The 26,404-nt window shown below is 45.6% G+C and overlaps 1 protein-coding gene across 2 annotated transcripts in view; it reads right to left on the bottom strand.

Annotated features, from left to right (window-relative positions):
- LOC115150716 (immunoglobulin superfamily member 21) overlaps positions 1-26,404 on the bottom strand; it is a 261,570-nt gene that overhangs the window by 6,458 nt on the left and 228,708 nt on the right. The window contains exons 6-8 of one of the 2 annotated variants that reach the window (XM_029694268.1): positions 24,053-24,548; positions 8,191-8,297; positions 4,938-5,130 (exon numbers count right to left, since the gene is read on the bottom strand). In XM_029694268.1, coding sequence (XP_029550128.1) covers positions 4,938-5,130; positions 8,191-8,297; positions 24,053-24,548 — 796 coding nt within the window. The remainder of the gene's footprint in view (positions 1-4,937; positions 5,131-8,190; positions 8,298-24,052; positions 24,549-26,404) is intronic. The other variant, XM_029694269.1, reaches the window with a different exon arrangement.

Here is a 26,404-nt window from a genome sequence, read left to right as displayed (position 1 = left end):
AATTCAGGCTGTAACACAACAAAATGTAGAATACGTCAAGTGGTATGAATACTTTCTGAAGACACTGTATGTACATATCTTCCTCAACTACATCATACCCCTGCACATAAACTCGATACTGGAACCCCATGTATATAGCCAAGTTATCATTACTCATTGTGTATTTATTATTACTATTATTATTGGCCAGCTCTCCTGCTATCTCTCTCAGAATGACCTTTTCGATCCAAATCAGTCAGGTTTCAAGGCTGGTCATTCAACTGAGACTGCTCTTCTCTGTGTCACGGAGGCTTTTCGCACTGCTAAAGCTAACTCTCTCTCCTCTGCCCTCATCCTTCTAGACCTATCTGCTGCCTTTGATACTGTGAACCATCAGATCCTCCTCTCCACCCTCTCCGAGTTGGGTATCTCCGGCGCGGCTCACTCTTGGATTGTGTCCTACCTGACAGGTCGCTCCTACCAGGTGGCGTGGCGAGAAACCGTCTCCGCACCACGTGCTCTCACCACAGGTGTCCCCCAGGGCTCAGTTCTAGGCCCTCTCCTATTCTCGCTATACACCAAGTCACTTGGTTCTGTCATATCCTCACATGGTCTCTCCTATCATTGCTACGCAGACAACACACAATTAATCTTCTCCTTTCCCCCTTCTGATAACCAGGTGGCGAATCGCATCTCTGCATGTCTGGCAGACATATCAGTGTGGATGACGGATCACCACCTCAAGCTGAACCTCGGCAAGACGGAGCTGCTCTTCCTCCCGGGGAAGGACTGCCCTTTCCACGATCTCGCCATCACGGTGGACAACTCCATTGTGTCCTCCTCCCAGAGTGCTAAGAGCCTCGGCGTGACCCTGGACAACACCCTGTCGTTCTCCACTAACATCAAGGCGGTGACCCAATCCTGTAGGTTCATGCTATACAACATTTGCAGAGTACGACCCTGCCTTACACAGGAAGCGGCACAGGTCCTAATCCAGGCACATGTCATTTCCCGTCTGGATTACTGAAACTCCCTTTTGGCGGGGCTCCCTGCCTGTGCCATTAAACCCCTACAACTCATCCAGAACGCCGCAGCCCGTCTGTTGTTCAACCTTCCCAAGTTCTCTCACGTCACCCCGCTCCTCCGCACACTCCACTGGCTTCCAGTTGAAGCTCGCATCTGCTACAAGACCATGGTGCTTGCCTACGGAGCTGTGAGGGGAACGGCACCTCCGTACCTTCAGGCTCTGATCAGGCCCTACACCCAAACAAGGGCACTGCGTTCATCCACCTCTGGCCTGCTGGCCCCCCTACCTCTGCGGAAGCACAGTTCCCGCTCAGCCCAGTCAAAACTGTTCGCTGCTCTGGCACCCCAATGGTGGAACAAGCTCCCTCACGACGCCAGGACAGCGGAGTCAATCACCACCTTCCGTAGACACCTGAAACCCCACCTCTTTGAGGAATACCTGGGATAGGATATAGTAATCCTTCTACCCCCCCCCCCCAAAAAAAGATATAAATGTACTATTGTAAAGTGGTTGTTCCACTGGATATCATAAGGTGAATGCACCAATTTGTAAGTCGCTCTGGATAAGAGCGTCTGCTAAATGACGTAAATGTACATGTATTACATGTTATTACTTTTTGTATTATTTAGCCATTTTCTTTCGCTCTGCATTGTTGGGAAAGGCCTATAAGTAAGCATTTGACTGTTAGTCTACACCTGTTGTTTACGAAGCTTGTGATGAATAACATTTGATTTGATGAGTCACTTCAGTGTAATCACCTAGGGTGCGTGGATATGTTCATGATCAATATATGAGTACTGCTTTCTGCCAGTGGAGAGTCTCAATAGCATGCCATCCTTATACTCTGTTATACCTGATGATGTATAATGAACAGGTTGCCATGAGAGCAGTACTCCAAATATCCACTTTGACCCTGGAGAGAGAACACACTGGGCACACACTGGTTGAATCAACGTTGTTTCCATGTCATTGTTAAATGAAGTTACACCGAAGTAATGTGGAATAGATGTTGAATTGACATCTCTGCCCAGTGGGAAGTGTCACATTTCAAGGCCGCGGGGGATGGTTTCAAGGTCACTCAATCACCATTCTGATCCTCTAAACATGAGTGGAAGACATCTACAGTAGGACAGAGACATAGACACACAGACAGCCAATATTCTGCACGTAGCATCAGGGTGATAAATAGGCATTAGTGTTCTTTCTACCAAAACGCTCCCAAAGGTAACACCTTCCCAAAGTGGCAGTTTCCCTACCATATTTTTTAAACATTGCTCACTGGAGGATGTCAGGGTGCGGATTTATCAAATGATGGACAGAGAATTTCTTAATGGCAGTGCAGGCAGATTACTGTGCGGAATGGCTTTCTCTGCCGAATGGACCTGAGCTGATTTACCCTCTGATTGTCCTGCAGCAGCTACACACATGTCCTGTGCATATGTTAACCCTGGAAACTAGCCCTGGAACATAGCAACACAGTTAGGCTCCTATATATAAATATATATATATATTTAGATATATATATATATATACACTGCTCAAAAAATAAAGGGAACACTTAAACAACACAATGTAACTCCAAGTGAATCACACTTCTGTGAAATCAAATTGTCCACTTAGGAAGCAACACTGATTGACAATAAATTTCACATGCTGTTGTGCAAATGGAATAGACAACAGGTGGAAATTATAGGCAATTAGCAAGACACCCCCAATAAAGGAGTGGTTCTGCAGGTGGGGACCACAGACCACTTCTCAGTTCCTATGCTTCCTGGCTGATGTTTTGGTCACTTTTGAATGCTGGCAGTGCTTTCACTCTAGTGGTAGCATGAGCCTATAACCCACACAAGTGGCTCAGGTAGTGCAGCTCATCCAGGATGGCACATCAATGCGAGCTGTGGCAAGAAGGTTTGCTGTGTCTGTCAGCGTAGTGTGTGTCTGTGTCTGTCAGCGTAGTGTCAGGAGACGTGGAGGAGGCCGTAGGAGGGCAATAACCCAGCAGCAGGACCGCTACTTCTGCCTTTGTGCAAGGAGGAGCAGGAGAAGCACTGCCAGAGCCCTGCAAAATGACCTCCAGCAGACCACAAATGTGCATGTGTCTGCTCAAACGGTCAGAAACAGACTCCATGAGGGTGGTATGAGGGCCCGACGTCCACAGGTGGGGGTTGTGCTTACAGCCCAACACCGTGCAGGACTTTTGGCATTTGCCAGAAAACACCAAGATTGGCAAATTCGCCACTGGCGCCCTATGCTCTTCACAGATGAAAGCAGGTTCACACTGAGCACGTGACAGACGTGACAGAGTCTGGAGACGCCGTGGAGAACGTTCTGCTGCCTGCAACATCCTCCAGCATGACCAGTTTGGCGGTGGGTCAGTCGTGGTGTGGGGTGGCATTTCTTTGGGGGGCCACACAGCCCTCCATGTGCTCGCCAGAGGTAGCCTGACTGCCATTAGGTACCGAGATAAGATCCTCAGACCCCTTGTGAGACCATATGCTGGTGCGGTTGGCCCTGGGTTCCTCCTAATGCAAGACAATGCTAGACCTCATGTGGCTGGAGTGTGTCAGCAGTTCCTGCAAGAGGAAGGCATTGATGCTATGGACTGGCCCGCCCGTTCCCCAGACCTGAATCCAACTGAGCACATCTGGGACATCATGTCTCACTCCATCCACCAACGCCACGTTGCACCACAGACTGTCCAGGAGTTGGCGGATGCTTTAGTCCAGGTCTGGGAGGAGATCCCTCAGGAGACCATCCGCCACCTCATCAGGAGCATGCCCAGGCGTTGTAGGGAGGTCATATAGGCACGTGGAGGCCACACACACTACTGAGCCTCATTTTGACTTGTTTTAAGGACATTACATCAAAGTTGGATCAGCCTGTAGTGTGGTTTTCCACTTTAATTTTGAGTGTGACTCCAAATCTAGACCTCCATGGGTTGATAAATTGGATTTCCATTGATTATTTTTGTGTGATTTTGTTGTCAGCACATTCAACTATGTAAAGAAAAAATAATTTAATAAGATTATTTCTTTCACTCAGATCTAGGATGTGTTGTTTAAGTGTTCCCTTTATTTTTTTGAGCAGTATATATATATATATCAATTCCAACTCTTGCATGGCAGTTATCTCTAACATGAGAGTAGACAATATATAATACAGGGGAGAAGACCTTCATCCTCCGTGCAGCGGTTTTGATTAAAACAGAGCAGCCATGATTGACAGGCCTCTGATCAAGTTCTCACGCAGGATGCTGTCATTCCACAGGGCCCAAGGGTACACACACCAGGGCAGCAGGACATACAGCAGTAATAGAGTCAGCAAGCCAACTCCCACATCAACTAAAGCAAACTCAGGACTTTGGAACTGCGATAAATCGCAGCACATCATGAAAAGACTGATCTAGCTTGCTCAAGGTGGGTCGTTGAACAAAGAGATGACACTGTCAACAACAAAGATCATTTATTCTATTACGGGCCTTTCATGTGATTATTAGTAGTCAGTGTTGGAGAGAATGGGTACATTACATGCTGCTTGTGGGATTCCCATGGCTGTTGGATTTCTACTCACTCAGATGAGGGGCACTACTCACTTGCATAAATCAGCCTTTGTACTATAGGCATTGCTGAGTCATTTAGTGATACAATCACTTATTACTCATGCACTTAGTTCGCATTGATAATTCATATCTAAAAATGGGCACATAAATATATATTTTTTTAAATAAATGCATTGCTTAATACTTCAGTGTATGTGGATGCATAATATTAACAGTTGAAACACAATTTTAATGGTGTTTGAAATTTGAATGAGGATATTCCTTTGAATAGTGGGAATAAAACATACCATGAACAAGAACAAGTATTACATTTGTGATTCTCTGCAATGCCCTCTAGGATTACAGAATATGGTAATGAGTTTGGACACATACCAAAGACGATGAGGCGAGTGTGGGTGTCCGTAGAGCCCAGAGGATTCTGGGCCGTGCAGCGGTACATGGAGCCGTTGAGTTCTGCTGGCACTCGCTCCAGAATCAGCTCCTTCCCATCCCGCTCGGCACTTCCGTCAAGCAGACGGCCCCCGACCCGGGTCCAGGTGAAGAGGGGCTCAGGGAACACCTCATTCTATCAACAGACCACCCCAGTGTGTGTGAGGGAGGGTTGGACAAGAGGGGAAAAAGTTTAAGTCCCAGTCAAGAGATTAAGAGCAAAGGCTACATGAATAATACAAGCTCAATTCCCCCCTAATGCAATGGTACGTTAGCAGTATGAATTAATAATCAACACTACATACTGACGCCACACACACACTCACACAAACACACTTTTGAAATCCCCACATACGCTGCTGCTGCCTATTATCTATCCTGTTGCATAGTCACTTACTACTACTATATGTACATACAGTAGCTACCTCAATTACCTCATTCCCCTGCACATCGACTCAGTACTGGTACTCCCTGTATATAGCCTTGTTATTTTTACTCCTTATTGTTATTCGTTATTTACTATGTATTTATTCCTGTGTTACCATTTTTATTTTTTATTTTTAATCTTTATCTTTTGCTCTGCATTGTTGGGAAAAGGACCCCTAAGTAAGCATTTCACTGTAAGTCTACACCTACGAAGCTTGTGACAAATAAAATATGATTTGATTTACATTTACAAATGTTTTCAGATTCTCATGCCTCTCAAGAAATTTCCCAGTTTCAAAATATTCCCCTTTTCAAAATGTAATATAATTATCCCTCTGAGGGAAGAAGCCTTCCTTCTGTACTCCTCTGGATGTCTTTTCTGCCATCTGCTGGATACAGACATGTTATTAAAATCAAGACAGCTGGAGAACATGTCAGTAGGGGAGGAGAGGGTGTTTAGTACTAAAGTGCAATGAGGGGTTGTGGCGCTCAAATGTTATTCAAAGGGAACAACACACCATCAGGAATTATGATCACTTCACATATTGTCAAAGAAGGACAGGCGTTTCTTCTGTTTCTGTGAATCCAGCTAGGGAACCCGGTTTCATCTAGTTTATACTGCAGGGCTGAGGGCCAAATATGTTTCTGTCATACATCTTGAGCGAAAGGCCAGAAAAAGATAGATGTCTATTCCTGATGTGTGATGCAACAGAATGAAATTCCATTGAGATAAACTATTGATAATCTGATTAGATTTTCTTTTACCATTTTGAAATGTGACCTCCCAGCCCTTTTAAAGGCCCAATGCAACCGTTTTTATCTCAATATCAAATAATTTCAGGGTAACAATTAAGTACATTACTGTGATTATTTTTTATCAAAATGGTCAAAAACAAACAAAAAATTGCTTATTAGCAAGAGCAGTTTCTCAAGCAATAATTTAGCTAGGACTGTTTGAAAGTGGTCTGAGTGGGGAGTGGAAAACTGAAAACTAGCTGTTATAGGCAGAGGTTTGAAACTCTCCTTCTTATTGGTCTATTAACTAATTTACCGCCTTGTGACGTCACCAGGCAAGCCAAAACTCCATCCCACCACAACAGGCTGACATTTCAGGTAGTCTTTTTAAACAGCTCACACACTACAAGGGCATTATCAACATTTCACAATTGAAAATGTATATAAACACAGATAAATCACGTTTATGACTGCACAGGGCCTTAAAGAAAATACCACGACTTGACTCTTGTCACTGTGTGACCCATACTGTAGAAATGCTTTTATGAACTGAATGTACGCCTTAAGGAGCTGGTGTGTCATCATTCTGACTAAGCTAGTGTGATTTCTGTAACCTTTAAAAATGACTGCCCTGATAAGAGTTCTGAAACCAAAGAATTCACATGGTGACAGAAGTGAAAGTAGTTTGTTGATCAGGGGCAGTCATGGCATAAGGTTACATTAAGATAAAAAACATGAAAGGTCCTATCACATATCCCCAACGGCATTACAGAGCCTAAATTAAAAAGACAGATCCAATAAAAGCATCAGGGCCTTTCTTATCTTCATATGGATTAATACAGAGTGGGGACAAAGCATATCAAGTGGAAAGAAAACTAAAAGCCCACCCTGTGTGATTATGTATAATTCTGATATTATAAACTGTAGGGGATACTGATATTTTTTTTATCACACTATGAGAAGGCAAGAGAGGTATATGTCTTAGCACTAAATCTTATCTACTAGTGAAACCCTAGAGCCTTGGTCCAGTGAAGGATAAGGGAGATTTTCTTTGGGATGAATCTCCATGCACGGATGTTTGTTTCCGAAGGGCCCAATTGGCTGTATGTCCCAGTCAAGCCTGTTTATAGTGACCATTCTTAACACTATTCAAAGGAGATCTTCAAATAATATGACATTAGTGGGTGGAGATAGTCGTATACATCTGCCCAGGCTCTAAACTGCTACACTAAACCTAAGGCACCGAATAAGTGCCATTATTAGATTGAAAGCAGCAAACCAGAATAAAGCAATGAAAAACAAACACTTTATAAAAACACACAGTGCTATCATGCCCAGAAATTCATGAAGCAGTGAATGAAAAGTAACAAAGGGGATTGGTGTGCTGGTCCATTAGCATGGCCTATCAGAAATTTCCTTCTACTCTCTACCTGGTTGGCTCTAGCAGGCAGCGCCAACACTGTGTCATCCCTATTCCTGTCACTGAGATGGGGATCAGCTACTACTGGAAACATATCATTTTTGGGGGCAGAGGATGATAGTTACACAAGGACAATCTCCTGACTGGAATGCTCTAGCAGGTACAAACCCGAACTCTGCTCTGCTGAGCAATCCTCTAACAGCTAGCTTGAGATGCATGCCTTAAGGAGTTATACTTAAGAAAATAAAAGAACATCATAGAATTGGAGCAATCCATAAACAAACAGATTTTGAATGGGTTATTTATTTTTCATTGAAATAGTTTATTGCCTTGAGGCATAGTCAGAACCCAACAGTGAAAAAATAAATGTGAAAATATAAAACAATTCCCAAAAAATTCTAACACGTCACTTTTTCCAATAGTGCACTTATGATTATTTCCAAACAAGAAACAGTATGCTAGCTTTAGACCGAGAAGACGTATGGTATATCACTCACCCTGTAAGAATGGCCACTATATCAGAAAGCTCGACAGGCTTAACTGCACATCTCCCCTGTCCCCTCCTATCCCAAACTGAACATGGCCCTCCGGTTTCATAAACCCCCATGCACTTACCCCAGGAACCCCAGCGCCTACCTGGAATCCTTGCACGGTGATGCGCACCGTATCCCCTACCTTTGCCCTGGTCGGGGTCATCAAAAGCTTGGGGCCCTTAGGAGCCGCTGGGAGAGAGAGAGAGAAAGAGAAAGAAAAGAGAAAAGAAGAGAAAAGAAGTGTCAACCCAGTGGCATGTCAAGTAAATACAGGAGGCACCTATTTTGTTTGGAGGGAAGAAGGGGAGAGCGAGGCGAATACAATTTCCTGTCAATTAAGGTCATGGTGCGAGAGGGTCGGGACCTCCATGTCCTTTCATCCACAGCTAGGGCCACTGCAGATTTATTCCCCCTTGGAGAGAGAGGGGATTAAATTGGATAGACAGTCATTACTGGAGGAGAATGGGAGCGCACCAGTAGGAGTGTGGTGGCAGCGAGATAACTAATTCCCTTGTCTTAGCACAGACGGAGCCCCCAGATGGTATCCATTAGGTTACTATTGAAACAATTGGAGTTTCAGGAGAAGGGACAGGGAAGCTTTCATATTGTTCACTTTCAGAGGGGCCTATATGGATTATGTATGGAGCAGAGATTGAATGAAGACATTGAATGATTTGCATAGGATTTAAAGGTGAAATACGCAGAAATAATCTAGCTTTGATGATTTGAGTCAGATGTGTAGTGCTAGGGAAAAAAACGAAACGTGCACCCCTTGGGGTCCCCAGGACCGAGTTTGGGAAACGCTTGTAGAGACTCATTGTACCATCTAAACTGCTGTGAAATATCTGTTCAATAACCGAAGATGTTGTATTTCAGCTGTTTGAAGCTGGAGTACAAAACTGAAAGTAAAAGACTCAAAAACAAAACTTAAGAACAGGAAGCGTAGAAATAGCGTACATAGAACATATCTACCACTTCTTAGACTTGCTTTCAGTAAGATCTATACCTCACATTTCTATGTGAATTTGATCTGGTCTCCCAAAAATGTACATTTCGCAGCTTTAATATTGAGTATCATCCATCTAAGATTAAACTATGCAACCTTAGTGATTTACTATACAGCATTGTAGCAGGAGGACAAATTGTAATTCTGTGGTGATGTGGTAGTCGTAGGGGCTTAAATTGGGCCTGCATAAACTGGTTCTGCATCGCTTCAGTTGACTGACAATTTCCCTCTAGATAACCATATAGCACGCTTTCTGATCCCGTATGTTAGACAATGAACCAAATACAAGTAATGAGATTTGGTTGGACGAGGGGAATCCTAAATAGGTCAGATATGCATGCCAACATCTAGTTATTCAGGAACCTTACAATGAATCAAATTCACTCTTCTCAATATAAATCACAATGTGCTTGTTTCAATTGATGAGTGAAACTAAAATAAATAAATAAAACAGATAAATGACCTAAATTCCACCCATAAATCACGTCACAAAGCGTCGGCCGAAACTAATGAAACATGCCTTTTCTTGGGCAGACACTGTTTCTTACCCTGCATCTGGCTAATGGATTAGGAGATCCTCCATCACATTTGAAAATATCTGAACAAAAATATAAACGCAATATGTAAAGTGTTGGTCCCATGTTTCATGAGCTGAAACGAAGGATCCCAGAAAAACGAACAAAAAGCTTATTTCTCTACATTTTTTGGCACAAATGTATTTACATCCCTGTTTGTGAGCATTTCTCCTTTGCCAAGAAACCTTGAGCTGGGAAAAATAAAATTGTACTCTAAAATGTGCAGTCTTGTCACACAACATAATGACACAGATGTCTCAAGTTTTGAGTGAGCGTGCAATTGGTATGCTGAGTGCAGGGATTCAATGTTAATGTTCATTTCTCTACCATTAGTCGCTTCCAACGTCGTTTTAGAGAATTTGGCAGTACGTCCAACCGGCCTCACAACCGCAGACCAGGTGTAACAACGCCAGCCAAGGACCTCCACATCTGGCTTCTTCACCTGCGAGATCGTCTGAGACCTGATGGAACTGTGGGTTTGCACAACCAAAGAATTTCTGCACAAACTGTCAGAAACTGTCTCAGGGAAACTAATCTGCTTGTTTGTTGTCCTCAACAGGGTCTTGACCTGACTGCATTTCGGCATTGTAACTGACTTCACTGGCCAAATGCTCACTGATGTAACGTTCGGCGTCAGGTAACGAGGAAGCGGACCAAAACGCAGCTGGGAGCGAACACATATTTATTCTTTTACACCGAAATAAACACGTACACAAAATCAAGAAAATACCGATACGTTAGCTGCTCAAAATCAAAGAGACAACAACCCACAAACATCGTGGGGGGAAAGGAACTTAAATGTGATTCCCAATCAGACATAAATAGCGACAGCTGTCTGATTGGAAATCACCCCCGAGCCCAACATAGAAATAAACCACAAAGAAAGGCTATAACAAAACATAGAAAATAAACCATAGAAATACCACACCCTGACCAAAATAGCAGAGTTCCCCTGGTCAGGGCGTGACAGTACCCCCCCCTCCAACGGTGCGTACTCCCGGCGCACCAACCTAAAGTCTATTAGGGGGGGGACCCGGGTGGGCGCCTCACCCTCGGTGGAGGCTCTGGCCCCGGGCGTGTTTCTCCCCCTGCCTCCACCCTAGCCCTACCCCTCTGGCCCGGACTGGACCACGGTGGAGCGGCATGCTCAGGCTCCGGAGCGGAGCCGCCGACCGGAACAGGACTGGTCACCGGTGGACCGGACACAGGCCGTGCCGGACTGTGGACACGCGCCGTGGGCCTGGTGCGGGGAACAGGGACGGGCCGGACAGGACCGGGGACACGCACCACCAACCTGGTGCGGGGAGCAGGGACGGGCCGGACTGGCCTGGGGACACGCACCACCAACCTGGTGCGGGGAGCAGGGACGAGCCGGACTGGCCTGGGGACACGCACCACCAACCTGGTGCGGGGAGCAGGGACGGGCCGGACTGGACTGGGGACATGCACCACCGGCTTGGTGCGGGGAGCCGGGATGGGCCGGACAGGACTGTGGACACGCACCACTAACCTGGTGCGGGGAGCAGGGACGGGCCGGACTGGACTGGGGACACGCACCACTGGCTTGGTGCGGGGAGCAGGGACGGGCCGGACTGGACTGGGGACACGCACCACTGGCTTGGTGCGGGGAGTAGGAATGGGCCGGACAGGACTGGGGACACGCACCACTAACCTGGTGCGGGGAGCAGGGACGGGCCGGACTGGACTGGGGACACGCACCACTGGCTTGGTGCGGGGAGCAGGGACGGGCCGGACTGGACTGGGGACACACACCACTGGCTTGGTGCGGGGAGCAGGGATGGGCCGGACAGGACTGTGGACACGCACCACCAACCTGGTGCGGGGAGCAGGGATGGGCCGGACAGGACTGGGGACACGCACCACCGGCTTGGTGCGGGGAGCAGGAATGGGCCGGACAGGACTGTGGACACGCACCACTAACTTGGTGCGGGGAGCAGGGATGGGCCGGACAGGACTGGGGACATGCACCACTGGCTTGGTGCGGGGAGCAGGGATGGGCCGGACTGGACTGTGGACACGCACCACTAACTTGGTGCGGGGAGCAGGGATGGGCCGGACAGGACTGGGGACATGCACCACTGGCTTGGTGCGGGGAGCAGGGATGGGCCGGACTGGACTGTGGACACGCACCACATTCGCCTGGCAAGGGCGAGGTGCTGGCACAGGACATGCTGGACCGTGACCGCACACCGGCGACACAGTGCGCATAAGCTGCGCCGGATATCCTGGACCGAGGAGGCGCACTGGAGGTCTGGAGTGCACAGCTGACATCACCCGTTCTGGCTCAACGCCCACCTTAGCCTGGCAAGTGTGGAGCGCTGGCACAGAACGCACTGGGCTGTGCAGCCGTACCGGAGACACAGTGCGCGTCCTCGGCGCAGGATACATCGGACCGAGAAGGGGCACCGGAGGCCAGGAGCGCTGATCCGGCACAACACGTCCTCGCTGAACACTCCCCCTAGCCCGGCAAATGTGGGGCGCTGGCACAGAGCGCACTGGGCTGTGCAGGCGCACTGGCGATACCGTGCGCACCTCTGCCACCCAAGGCTCTTCCTCCACGCTGTCCCTACGCAGGTCCTCCAGGACCTGCCACATCTCTGCCTCCTCCTTCGCCGTTATCCCCCACGAGAGCAGTGGTCTGGGCTCTTCCTCTGCCCTTCCGGACCACCCCATTAGCCCCCCCAAAAAAATTTCTTGGGGGTGTCTTCCGGGCCTCCTCGACCGCCGCCTGCGACTCCTTCCACCGGCTGGCATCACCTCCTCGACCTGGGAATCCTTCCGCCAGGGTCCTTTCCCCGACATGATCTCCTCCCAGGTCCAGAACTCCTTCCCCTCGCGAGCCCATCTCTCGCGCTCCTTATCCTCCCGCTGCTTGGTCCTGGTTCGGTGGGTTGTTCTGTAACGTTCGGCGTCAGGTAACGAGGAAGCGGACCAAAACGCAGCTGGGAGCGAACACATGTTTATTCTTTTACACCGAAATAAACACGTACACAAAATCAAGAAAATACCGATACGTTAGCTGCTCAAAATCAAAGAGACAACAACCCACAAACATCGTGGGGGGAAAGGAACTTAAATGTGATTCCCAATCAGACATAACTAGCGACAGCTGTCTGATTGGAAATCACCCCCGAGCCCAACATAGAAATAAACCACAAAGAAAGGCTATAACAAAACATAGAAAATAAACCATAGAAATACCACACCCTGACCAAAATAGCAGAGTTCCCCTGGTCAGGGCGTGACAACTGAAGTGCTCTTCACAGATGAATCCCGGTTTCAACTATTACGGGCCAATGGCAGACAGCGTGTATGGCATCGTGTGGGCGAGTGGTTTTCTGAAGTCAATGTTGTGAACAGAGTTCCCCATGGTGGCGGTTGGGTTATGGTATGTGCAGGCATAAGCTACAGACAACGAACGCAATTGCATTTTATCAAAGGCAATTTGAATGCACAGAGATACAGTGACGAGATCCTGAGACCCATTGTTGTGCCATTCATCCGCAGTCATCACCTCATGTTTCTACACGGTAATGCATGTCACTATGTCACAAGGATCTGTACACAATTCCTGGAAGCTGAAAATTTCCCAGTTCTGGCCTGCATACTCAGACATTTCACCCATTGAGCATGTTTGGGATGCCCTGGATTGACGTGTGTTCCAGTTCCCGCCAATATCCAGCAACTTCTCACAACCATTGAAGAGGAGTGGGACAACACTCCACAGGCCACAATCAACAGCCTGATCAACTCTATGCAAAGGAGATGAGAATGAGGCAAATGGTCGTCACACCAAATACTGACTGGTTTTCTGATCCACACCCCTACTTTTTTTAAGGTATCTGTGACCAACAGATGCATATCTGTATTCCCGGTCATGTGAAATCCATAAATTAGTGGCAAATGAATTTATTTCAATTGACTGATTTCCTTATATGAACTGTAACTCAGTAAAATAATTGAAATGGTTGCAAGTTACATTTATATTTTTGTTCAATGTACAGTATATCAAGTCAGGTGACCCTTTTAGATAACAGGATCTCCTTCCTTCTACTTCTGTTACTCTCTCCAGAGATGTGAATCAGATAATGGCGTTACCGCGTAGAGCACAGAGTGGTGAGATAGATGCAAGACAAGATTGAAGCTTGTCAATACATAACTCAAGGACAACAACGACTCCCTACAGTTACTATGTTGAAATGAAATGCATTAAGTCAGGCTACCTAAATGTGGAAAAACAATTATCTGAAAGAACTGGACAGAACTGGGGAAACTATAGTCCAGCACTTGTATTCAGTTAGGCCTAAAGTAGACATATCAATTATCAGCCCTAAATGAAAGATTTGACATTGAATCAAGCTCATCATACACATCAAAATTACAGTATTACACTATAAGTTGTCTGAAGTCCATGATGAAGATATCATTTGTCCAGTTACCTGGGGAGGGTGATTGCTACACTGCCTGCTTCCCTCCTCCCATTTACCGTCCGAAAGGTATTTTCAGTACTGGTGTCATGGCGTCACAGTGCTTGCTGGCACCGTTGAGAGGATGATGTCTAATTTCTGGGACACACTCCAACAATGACAGTTGGCGTCCAACGTCATCACCTTTGATTAGAACAGCATGCAATGTGACTGACATACTGTGGCACCTGGGATGGCCCTGGCCTCACAGGAAAATAAGCCCTAGTCTCCCAAGATGTTGACCAGCAACCCAACCTCCTCACTGGACAGCCTGGAACTGTTAGCACTGTGGGATGGGTCAGTGGACACACAGTGCTCTCAGTAAACAACAGCACTCTCTGCATCGGGTGTGCTTTGTGATTCAGCCAAACATCAGCAGGCCTAGCCTCTGACTCTACAGTTTTGGATGACTGTTGATAACTCAGAAATAGACAGAGAACCTGCAGCACTGTCTGGTTGAGTTGTAGTCGAAAAATAGTGAGTGAAGAAATGTGAATGATTATAAAAGTCAGTGATAAAGATGCGAATAGCTTGGCGTGTTGATTCAATTTGGCATTATCCGTATGGCTGGCTGTATATCTGCATCTCACACCTTCGCCGTGGCAATGTCCAGGACGAAACATTAGCACGGAAGTACTCTGGGGTCACTGATGCCAGGAGAGGTGTGGCGACTGATGAAAAGTTGAACTTACAAAATGTATGTTACTATTTGCTCAACACTATACAGATTGTTTTAGAGTGTTCTCATTTGTTCCAAACTCATCCCTCTCAAAGGGGGGGAGGAATAATTGTTCATCACCATATATTGTTGGAATTTTTATTTGCAATGATGCTGGATGGTATGGTTTTTTGTTGTGCTTGTTTTTTGCTTGTTTCCTTTTGTCCATCCAGATCTTGTGTTCACTAACTCGTCCTTCGTTTGGGTCAGATAGTTGATGGAATAATTTTGTTGACTATTTTCTATATTAATGATAGGGAATCTTTATTCACAACTCTTGTCATGAGACATTTAGTACGTAATTTGTATTTCTCATACATTGCAGAATGTTAGCAAGTTGAAGTGTGTACTTTCACTGTATTGCTACTTGGAATGCTTTCCAAGTCTTTCACAAAGAGTGGGGCGTCATCGAATTTGCAAACTGACTCCGATGCCCTTTATGTCATTCATTGCTTCAAGCCACCTCTCGCCACACCCACCAAATCGGAGCAAAGGTACCTCAAAGTCTGTTCAAGAACGTACAAGAGCGTTTTGGGGGACTGTGCTGACCAATCGGAATCTTTCCTTCAAGATTGTTTTAATCACACGGACTGGTGTTCCAGGTCGCCTCTGAGAATAGGATCGACACATAAACTGACTTGGTGACGGGGTTCATCAGGAAGTGCATAGAGGATGTTGTTCACACTGTGACGATTAGAACTCATCCAAACCAAAAACCGTGGATAGATGGCAGCATTTCCGCAAAACTGAAAGCGCATTTAACCATAGACAGGTAACTGGGAGCATGGACGTGTACAAACAGACAAACAGACCAGCTACAACCTCTGTAAGACAATCAAAGAGGCATAACGACAGTACAAGGACAAAGTGGAGTCGCATTTCAACGGCTTAGACTTGAGAAGTACAGAACCAGTCAAAAGTTTGGACACACCTACTCATTCAAGGGTTTTTCTTCATTTTTACTATTTTCTACATTGTAGAATAATAGTGAAGACGTTAAAACTATGAAATAACACATATGGAATCATGTAGGAACCCAAAAAGTGTTTAAACAAATCAAAATAGATTTAATATTTTCGATTCTTCAAAGTAGCCACCCTTTGCCTTGATGACAGCTTTGCACACTCTTGGCATTCTCTCAAAAAGCTTCATGAGGAATGCTTTTCCAACAGTCTTGAAGGAGTTCCCACATATGCTGAGAACTTTTTGTCTGCTTTTCCTTCACTCTGCAGTCCAACTCATCCCAAACCATCTCAATTGGGTTGAGGTCGGGTGATTGTGGAGGCCAGGTCATCTGATGCAGCACTCCATCACTCTCCTTGGTCAAATAGCCCTTACACAGCCTGGAGGTGTGTTTTGGGTCATTGTCCTGTTGAAAAACAAATGATAGTCCCACTAAGTGCAAACCAGATGGGAAGGCATATCACTGCAGAATGCTGTTGTAGCCATGCTGGTTAAGTATGCCTTGAAATCTAAATAAATCACAGACAGCGTCATCAGCAAATCACCCACACACCATCACACCTCCTCCTCCACGCTTCATGGGGGGAATCACACATGCAGAGATCATCTGTTCACCTACTCTGCGTCACACAAAGACACACATTTGACAGAAATTTGAACTCATCAGACCAAAGGACAGATTTCCACCGGTCTAATGTCCATTGCTCGTGTTTCTTGGCCCAAGCAAGTCTCTTCTTCTTATTGGTGGCCTTTAGTAGTGGTTTCTTTGCAGAAATCCGACCATGAAAGCCTGATTTGGGGTGGCAGGTAGCCTAGTGGTTAGAGCGTTGGACTTGTAACTGAAAGGTTGCAAGATCGAATCCCCGAGCTGACAAGGTAAAAATCTGTCATTCTGAACAAGGCAATTAACCCACTGTTCCTACACTGTCATTGAAAATAAGAATTTGTTCTTAACTGACTTGCCTAGTTAAATAAAAAATAAAAAATTCATGCAGTCTCCTCTGAACAGTTGATGTTGAGATGTGTCTGTTACTTGAAATCTGTGAAGCATTTATTTGAGGTGCAGTTAACTCTAATGACCTTATCCCCTGCAGCAGAGGAAACTCTGGGTATTCCTTTCATGTGGCAGTCCTCATGAGAGCCAGTTTCATCATAGGGCTTGATAGTTTTTGAGACTGCAAAAGTTCTTGACATTTTCCGTATTGACAGACCTTCATGTCTTAAAGTAATGTTGGACTGTCATTTCTCTTTGCTTATTTGAGCTGTTCTTGCCATAATATTGACTTAGTGTTTTACCAAATCGGGTTATCTTCTGTATACCACCCCTACCTTGTCACAGCACAACTGATTGGCTCATACACATTAAGAAGGAAAGAAATTCACTTTCCACATATTCACTGTTAAAAAAGCACACCTGCTAATTGAAATGTATTCCAGGTGACAACCTCATGAAGCTTGATAAGAGAATGCCAAGAGTGTGCAAAGCTGTCATCAAGGCAAAGGGTGGCTACTTTATTTAACACTTTTTTGGTTACTACATGATTCCATATGCGTTATATAATCGTTTTTTATCTCTTCACTATTATTCTACAAAATATTCAAAATAAAGAAAAACCCTTGAATGTGTCCAAACTTTTGACTGGTACTGTATGTGACAGGGACTCCAGACATTCACGGGTTATAAATGGAAAGCCAGCCACACTGACGCCTCGCTCCCGGATGAGCTAAACATCTTCACCCGCTTTGAGAAAAACAACATAGAGCCGTCAACGCGGGCCCCCGACGGTCACTAGGACTGTGTGCTCTCATTTTCCATGTCAGATGTGAGTAAGTAATTTAAGCATGTTAACCCAAGCCTTGTCCTAAAAGCATTTGCAGACCAGCTGGCTGGAGGGTTTACGGATATGCTTGAGCGGTATACAGTATATACCGTATACCGGGGTATTTGGAAAAAAACACGGGATGGTTTTTCAATACAGTCAAAACTATTTCTTCAAAGATTTTCCATAAATTAGAATATTAGTAGCTACTTCATAAGTAAATACCTGCAGTCAACTTAGTGCAATACACTACATTATAAAGCTTACCGTAGTTCCCCAGAACAGTTGAGCCAGTCACGTGTTTGTTTGTTAAAGCACAATGAGAGAAAGCGGGAGATGGTGAGTCCATATCGTTCTGTATCTATCGACGAATTTCTGTTGTGCGGCACACATGAGGTGATGAAGTTACACTTGTATGCAATTCACTACTAAATATTTGCCATCAGATATCTTATAATGGATTTCTGCCAGAAGTCAAAGAGCTCTGGATGAGTTATTTGTACAGTTGTAATTTCTTCCTGCTAGCTTTTCCCCTCTACTCCTTTCCTTCTGAAAAGCATGCATCACAACTTAGTTAATTTGCACAATTTCTCTAGTTCCCTTTCACTTGTAAATGTCCACACTCAACGAAAACGCCAATCGGTAGCAATTAGCTATGCTTGTATTACTTTATGAGCTGTATTTGCTTGTCTTTGCAATTAGTTTGTTAGTTTTCGCTCATTAGCATTTAGCTAACAGTGTCTATGTGATTCTGCTATTGGTCTGTGCTAATTTTGTTAGCATTCTGGGAATAGATGCCCAATGGGATATTCTTATGTTTTTAGCACCACCTTCTGTGCTAGCCGGTAATACCGTAAATCCCGGGATGAAAGAAGACCAATATGACAATATGATAATCTGGATACCACCCCAGCCTAATTACAGACATATTCAATCTTTCAATATCACAGTCTTTTGTACCCACTTGCTTCAAGATGTCCACCGTTGTTCCTGTACTCAAGATAGTGAAGGTAGCTTAACTAAATGGCTATAGCCCCGTAGCACTGACTTTGGTCATCATAAGGTACTTTGCGAGGCTAGTTAAGGACTGTCACTTCCACCTTAGCCAACACCCTAAACAAACTACAATTTGCATATCTCGCCATAAGATCCATGGAAGACATAATCGCCATTGCACTGCACACTGCCCTATCCCACCTGCATATGAGAAATACCTATGTAAGAATCCTGTTCATCGACTACAGCTCAGCCTTCAACACCATAGTTCCCTCCAAGCTCATCACTAAGCTCAAGGCCCTGGGTCTGAACCCCTTCCTGTGTAACTGGGACTTCCTAATGGGCTGCCCCAAGTGGTGAAGGTAGGCAACAACTCTCCGTCACGCTGATCCTCAGCACATGGGGCCCACAGGGGTACATGCTCAGCCCCTTCCTGTACTCCCTGTTCACCCATGTCTGGTTGGCCCCCATGTCTCCAACTCAATTATCAAGTTTGCTGACAACACAAGAGTGGTAGGCCTGATTACCAACAACAACAAGACAGCCCACAGTGAGGAGGTGATGGCCCTGGTGTAGCAGTGCCAGGAAAATATCATCACTGACAAGCTGAATTGGTCCCTTCACACAGACAGCGTGTTGAAGAAGGCACACCACCGCCTCTTTGACCTCAGGAAACTGAATACATTCAGCTTGGTCCCTAAGACCATCACTAACTTTTACAGATGCACAATTAAGAGTATCCTGTCATGCTGTATCACCGCCTGGTATGGCAATTGCACCGTCTGCAACTGCAGGGCTCTCCAGAGGGTGGTGCGGTCTGCCCAACGCATCACCGGGGGCACACTGACTGCCTTCCAGGACATCTACAGCAGCCGGTGTAGATGGGAAGGACAAGAAGAATATTATCAAGGACCATCTAGAAGGCTGGAGACAGTACAGGTGCATCAAGGCTGGGAATGAGAGACTGAGAAACAGCTTCTACTGTATTTTCAGGCCATCAAATACTCACAACTAGCCGGCCTCCGCCCAGTACCCTGCCCTGAACCTTAGTCACTGTTATAGCCGGCTATCAACTGGTAATCTACCCTGCACCTTAGAGACTGCTGCCCTATGTAAATAGTAATTGAACACTGGTCACTTTAATAATGTTTACATACCGTTTTACCCGCTTTATATATACTGTATTCCAATCATGGTTCATCATATATAACTACCACTGTACACACATTTTCTATTCATATACTGTCCAAACTGTCTTTACACACCATTATATGTATATATATATATATATTTATATTCCGGTTGTCATGTCCTGACTATGGTAAGCTGTTATTTTCTATGGTAGAGTAGGTCAGGGTGTGACAGTGGGTGTTTTTCTATGTTTTGTATTTCTATGTTTAGTTTCTAGTTTTCTATTTCTATGTTGGGTTTGTTTGGGATGATCTCCAATTAGAGGCAGCTGGTCCTCGTTGTCTCTAATTGGAGATCATAATTAAGTAGGGTTTATTTCCACCTGGGTTTGTGGGATCTTGTTTTTGTATTGCTCAGTGAAGCCTGCAGAATGTGACGTTCGTGTTTCTTTGTTTATTGTTTTTGCTTTAGTGTTCTGAGTAAAAATATATATTTATCATGAACACTCAACACGCTGCACCTTGGTCTACTCTTTACGACGATCATCACAGAAGATCCCACCAACACAGGACCAAGCAGTGTACCCAGGATGTAATGGCATCCTGGTCTTATGAGGAGATCAGGAGGAGTATATCCGGGGCTTGGGATAAAATAGTGTCCGGAGAAAAGAGCCTGCCAGGGAAGCAGCGAAGGAGGGGGACAGCTACAAAGTAGGGAAGGCTACAGAAATCCCAAGAAAATGTTTTGGGGGGGCACATGGAGCAGTCGGCGGAGCCGAGGAGTGAACCAGAGCCAATCCGGGAGAATTTGGAGAAGAGAGAAATGGGAGAGTTGTTGAGTTGGTGGAGGATGCACAAGTTTTTCCCAAAGGAACGTGTTGCCAGTTTGGTGCCACCTGAGTCAGCTCCCCGTACTCGTCCTGAGAAGTGTGTGGAAGTTCCGGAACAATTGATACCGGCTATACACACCAGGTCTCCAGTACGTCTCAACAACCCGGTACGTCCTGTGCCTGCTCCTCGCATTCGCCCTGAAATGCGTGTCACCAGTCTGGTGCCACCTGTCCCGGCTCCACGCATCAGGCCTCCAGTGCACATTCCCAGTCCAGAGCTCCCTGAGACGGTCCCCAGTCCGGAACCTCCTGAGACAGTCCCCAGCCCGGAGCCTCCTGAAACAGTCCCCAGCCCGGAGCCTCCTGAAACAGTCCCCAGCCCGGAGCCTCCTGAAACAGTCCCCAGCCCGGAGCCTCTTGAAACGGTCCCCAGCCCGGAGCCTCCTGAAACGGTCCCCGGACCGGAGCCTCCTGAGACGGTCCCCGGACCGGAGCCTCCTGAGACGGCCCGGAGCCTCCTGCGATGGTCCCCGGACCGGAGCCTCCTGAGACGGCCCGGAGCCTCCTGCGATGGCCCGCGGCCCGGAGCATCCAGCGGCGGCCCGCAGCCCGGAACCTCCAGCGGCGGCCCGCAGCCCGGAACCTCCAGCGGCGGCCCGCAGCCCGGAACCTCCAGCGGCAGCCCGCAGCCCGGAACCTCCAGCGGCGGCCCGCAGCCCGGAACCTCCGGCGATGATGCATGGTCCGGTGGCACAGAAGCAGAGGGATCAGCGGGCGGAGCGGGGGTTACGCCCCGAACCAGAGCCGCCTCCTCTACTGGAGGATTCGCTGGATGATAAGGTTCTGGGTACTGCACCAGAGCCACCATAGACACTTGTTACCCTCCCTACCCTCCCTTTTGTTTTTTTTGTTTTTTGTTTTTTTAGTTGCATTCGGAGTCTGCACCTTTGGGGGGGGGGTACTGTCACGTCCTGACCATGATAAGCTGTTATTTTCTATGGTAGAGTTGGTCAGGGCGTGACAGGGGGTGTTTTTCTATGTTTTGTATTTCTATGTTTAGTTTCTAGTTTTCTATTTCTATGTTGGGTTTGTTTGGGATAATCTCCAATTAGAGGCAGCTGGTCCTCGTTAGGTTTTTTTTCCACCTGGGTTTGTGGGATCTTGTTTTTGTATTGCTCAGTGAAGCCTGCAGAACGTGACGTTCGTGTTTCTTTGTTTATTGTTTTTGCTTTAGTGTTCTGAGTAAAAATAAATATTTATCATGAGCACTCAACACGCTGCACCTTGGTCTACTCCTTACAACGATCGTCACACCGGTCTCTGGCATTGCTCGTTCTGATATTTGTTAATTAATTAATACATTTTTCTGGATTATGTGTGTATTCTTTTTTATATTTTTATTATTGCTTGGTATTACCACATTGTTGGAGCTCGAAACAAACATTTTGCTGCACCTGCGATAGTATCTTCAAATCTGTGTATGTGACCAATAAGCTTTGATTTGATATTAAATCAGTTAAATATGTATTACCTATGGACAGTGCAAAAACTTCCCTCTGAGCACACACTGGTTGAATCAACGTTCTTTCCACGTAATTGCTATGAAATTATATTGAACAAACGTGGAATAGACGTTGAATTGATGTCTGTGCCCAGAGGGTTCCTTTTAATTTCCTCACCAAACACAGCTCTGAAAGCCAGGGCCAAGGGACAGGAGTGGGTGACAGGTCCCAGGAGCAATTAGCTGGCTTAAACTGTATAATCAAAAGATAGGTTCTGGGGGAAATACTTAAAATGTGTCCAGTTTTAGATTATTACATCCAACCAGGATATACATATATTAGAGATAATGTTTTGAAGTGTTGACATAATTCTAACAATACGTGACATTTATTCCAGTTTATCAACACATGTACTGGCTATTATTACTACTCTATAACAGCAGCTCTCACTCATACTACCCCAGGTTCAGTCTGCTCCAAGCAGGTTTATGAATGCTTTGAATTTCAAGTGTACTCCAATTAAAATCAACAAATGCACAATTTCTGTTCTCGACTCTCAGGGTGGTGAGGAGGAATGTCTGGAGAAGCTGTTTTCATCCCAATAAAGAACAAAGCTACTGGTAAATGAATGGCTTGAATCACAGCATAGAAAAACCTTGTCAAAGCAAGGCTTTCTCTGGGCCTACACCCCTCTGGGTCCAGAGTATTTTTACCATCAACATGTAACAAAAGGAAAGAGGAGGCTGTTAAAATCATAATTTCAGCAATCTGTCTTGAGAAGACAGATAATATCAGTATATCCTTATGAAATAGTTTTCCTTCCAAAAAAATGGCAATTAAGTATGTTAACAAGCAGCTTTTTTGTGATGGAATTGTGTGGGTGCATCCCAACAACAGAATGGTGTGGGCGAATACCGGTCATTAAATATAATCATGTAAATAGACCTCTAATTGACCAGGTCATCCTTCTCTAAACTGCTGATTTGCCAGCTCATCCTCCACAAGATGACATCATGTTCTATAAGGATATAGCAAGCATTTTTAAATGGTCTGTGTGTTTTTTTCTTCTTCTACAATTGATGCTTTGGCCACAAATACGAGTATGGGACGTTAACAGAATATGAACTTTTAAAAGTGAGATTTTCACTGGGAAGTTACTTAATATACAAGGGTAGAATTATAAACAGATTGAATGTGTATTATTTGCAGTATGCAGGCTGACACATAGGCACTTGTTAGCCATGATTGGTAAATCCTTTATAGACCCTAAACACTGGTCCTTCTGTGTTGGTTGAGTGTTTTTCTAGCTCCGCTGTTGTTGTTGTTCTAACAGCAAAACTCCAAAAGCTTCACACAGTTAAAGGGTGAGCGGTTAGAGCCGCCCCATGTCTGTCAACACACCACGGTGAGAAAGGGACACTAGCAGGAGGAGAAGGCCCCTCTAAAGGTGTGAAGGAGAAAAGCTGGCGCTCTGAGGAAATTAAGTGTGCACACAGAGTGTAACTTGTACCTGTACCAGCAGCAGCTTCTCCTTACTGCACCACACTCCGCCCTCTACCATTTACTCTTTTCTCAGTAAACTTAATGTTTCTGTTTATCATATCAGCACTGCATCGCCTCCTCCAAGAACCTCCTCCAATACAGGACATCACGTGGCTGATTGTGTATAAATTCGCATTTGACTTCCTTAATTCAGGTTGACTTCTTCAATAACGGTTGTGAGTTAACTCAATTTAGCAACAGACAGCTCGATTAATTGCCTTGTCAGTCACTACACAATTAAGCATCAAATGGAAATCAGTGTTGTTCTGAGTAGATTTGTGAGGGACACATAAGGAGGCTCAGAGATTGAGTACGGCGATGGGGAAACAAGGAGAGAGGAGTGGGTTAGGGGTGCGATATTTCTGTTGTACTCACCCAGTGTGACCTCTGTCTGCATGGGCATGGACAGTGCTGCGTGCTTGACCTCACAGCTGAACATGGCGTCATTGTCCAGCTGGGGGTTAAGGGTCCAGGTGAGTCTGGCCTGCACCAGCACAGAGCCATCACTCTGGGAGATGTGAGTGTGGCTGAAGTAGTAGAGTGGGTCAGTGCTCTGGACCCAGCGAGGGAACTCCCGGCTCACAACTGTCTCTGGAATGATCTCCGTGGCAGGGCTGGGCTGCTCCTTCTGCTGCCGACCCTGGGTGTGCTGGCCCGGGGTCCAACGATGCTCAGGGCTCTCGGTGAACATGCGGGCTGGCCGGCCCTCGGGGTCCAACAGGGAGAGGGACCTCTGCAGCTTGGTGTCGTCCAGGTCTCTGCTGATGAGTGGCCTGGCACCCCTCACCCCTGCTGAGCCACCGCCGTCCTCGGCTGAGGGGTGGATGTAGGATATCACCTCTATCAACTCTCCATCCCGCTTAAAGTACACCTGAGAGAGAAAGAGACCGAGGGGAGAGGGGGAGAGATCGAGAGACAAACAAAAAAGCGGAAAGAGGGTTGAATTACAGTATATCCTTTCCAATTGTCTTATTACAACTTCAAGTTGTGATAATGGGATGTGGTTATTCAGTCACCAGTGAGCTGGTGAAGAGGAGATGTGTCAGGGGTTTGCTCGGTGCTGGTGTTCAGCAGGGATTTCCAATGATATTACAGGAGTTTCCTTACTTTCCTTACATCATGAGGATATAATGATCTCCGGCTGGTTAATCTCTTGACAGGAAATTCAAGCTCCTATTTTAACACATAACCTCCAGATATTAGCTTTAAAATCAGGATGCAGAGCTACTGCCCTTGGCATCGCTAGTTGTGAAGCTCCCTACTCATACCGTGATTTTTGATTTTCACTTTTCTTTATTTGAAGACAAAAATGTAATCCGCAGTCAGTTACGGGACCTTTGGACATTTGGAACCAATTTGCACGAGAACAAAGTATCGTTACCCTATATAGTACATTTTACACCAATGTTTAGATTTTCTGTAAAAGGGGATTGTTGAGGCATGCTTTGATTTGACTCCACCTCAGGGGCTTTTCACTCTGCTGTGTAAATAGCAGTAATTTGTGTAAACAGCTGTGACGTAAGGCCATGCTCCTTGGGATTGACTCTGCATGGCACCATGTGAACAATAGGGAGAAAACAGACAACCAACACTCTTCCTAACATGAACACAACACTTTCAGGTTTATAGGCCTTCAGCTACAGCACATCATAGGCAGTCCACAGCCATTGGTTAAACAACGATCAAGGGATTAAACTGACTCCTCCATATGGTGTACTATATCTCCTTGTGTAGCACAACAATGCATGTACAGTATCCATGCAAGTAACAAGATAATACAGTAGTACTACAGTTTATATTGTACAGTAGTAACACAAATACAAATACAGAGCCTTGAATATAAATCAACTAATCAGTGCTGTGTTGACTGCACTGTGTAGGCCTATACCTGAAACATCAAGGGAGATTAAGAGCACTGTAGGTTCTGGTATGCACTGACCTCAACGCCTCCTAAACTGACTCCGTTTAACAACTTTCACAACTCTAGAGTATCAGCTAATCATTGACCTTACTCCCACCATTACCTTCTGTACTACCTACCTGCACAATAAATCATCATTTTGTTTGGGTACTGTAGAAAACCAATTTGCTAAGAAATGTGGAGAAACAGGATAGTGTAATGAACTTGTGCTTGTTTGCTCTTCGGAAAATATTGTGTGGGCTGTAAGCATTTAATTATGTCACTGGTGATGGAATGGCTGACTGCATTGACATTTAAAAAAGTTGAATCTATAAATCACCTTGATTTGATCCAGAACATACAACAAAGACAAGTTCTATGATGTGTCATTCCTATTCAGAGAGGGGAAATATGATCAAGATTTGCAGAAGCAATGGCACATTTGATGCAGTCCCATCTTATGTATCTACTCCTGACCAGTGTGGGGCACTATCTCTCCTACTTTCCCAAACAATGAAGTGAGTGCTGTACCCATTGTAAGTCACAAGGACTCAGCCAATGCTGTAAAAACTAAGTGTAGTGATCTCCAAGGTTAATACTACTGTACATTCTCTTTATTTATGCTTTCTTTAATTTCAATACTATACATTTTGACAGAGAAAACTGTTGTTCTCAAGATTGTTTTGTACCGAAGGAATCATTGGCACGCCCTAATTTCCCTGCATGTACTCCAAGATAGTAAGAGTGAGGATACCTTGTGTAAGGCCTGGAAGGTTTGCATCATATGAACCTCAGGTGCCAGGGAGAGAGCATCATTACAGATGTCC

The sequence above is a fragment of the Salmo trutta genome, chromosome 16 (assembly GCF_901001165.1).
Source record: "Salmo trutta chromosome 16, fSalTru1.1, whole genome shotgun sequence".
Lineage (NCBI taxonomy): Eukaryota > Metazoa > Chordata > Actinopteri > Salmoniformes > Salmonidae > Salmo > Salmo trutta.
This window is presented reverse-complemented; position numbering and strand designations above follow the sequence as displayed.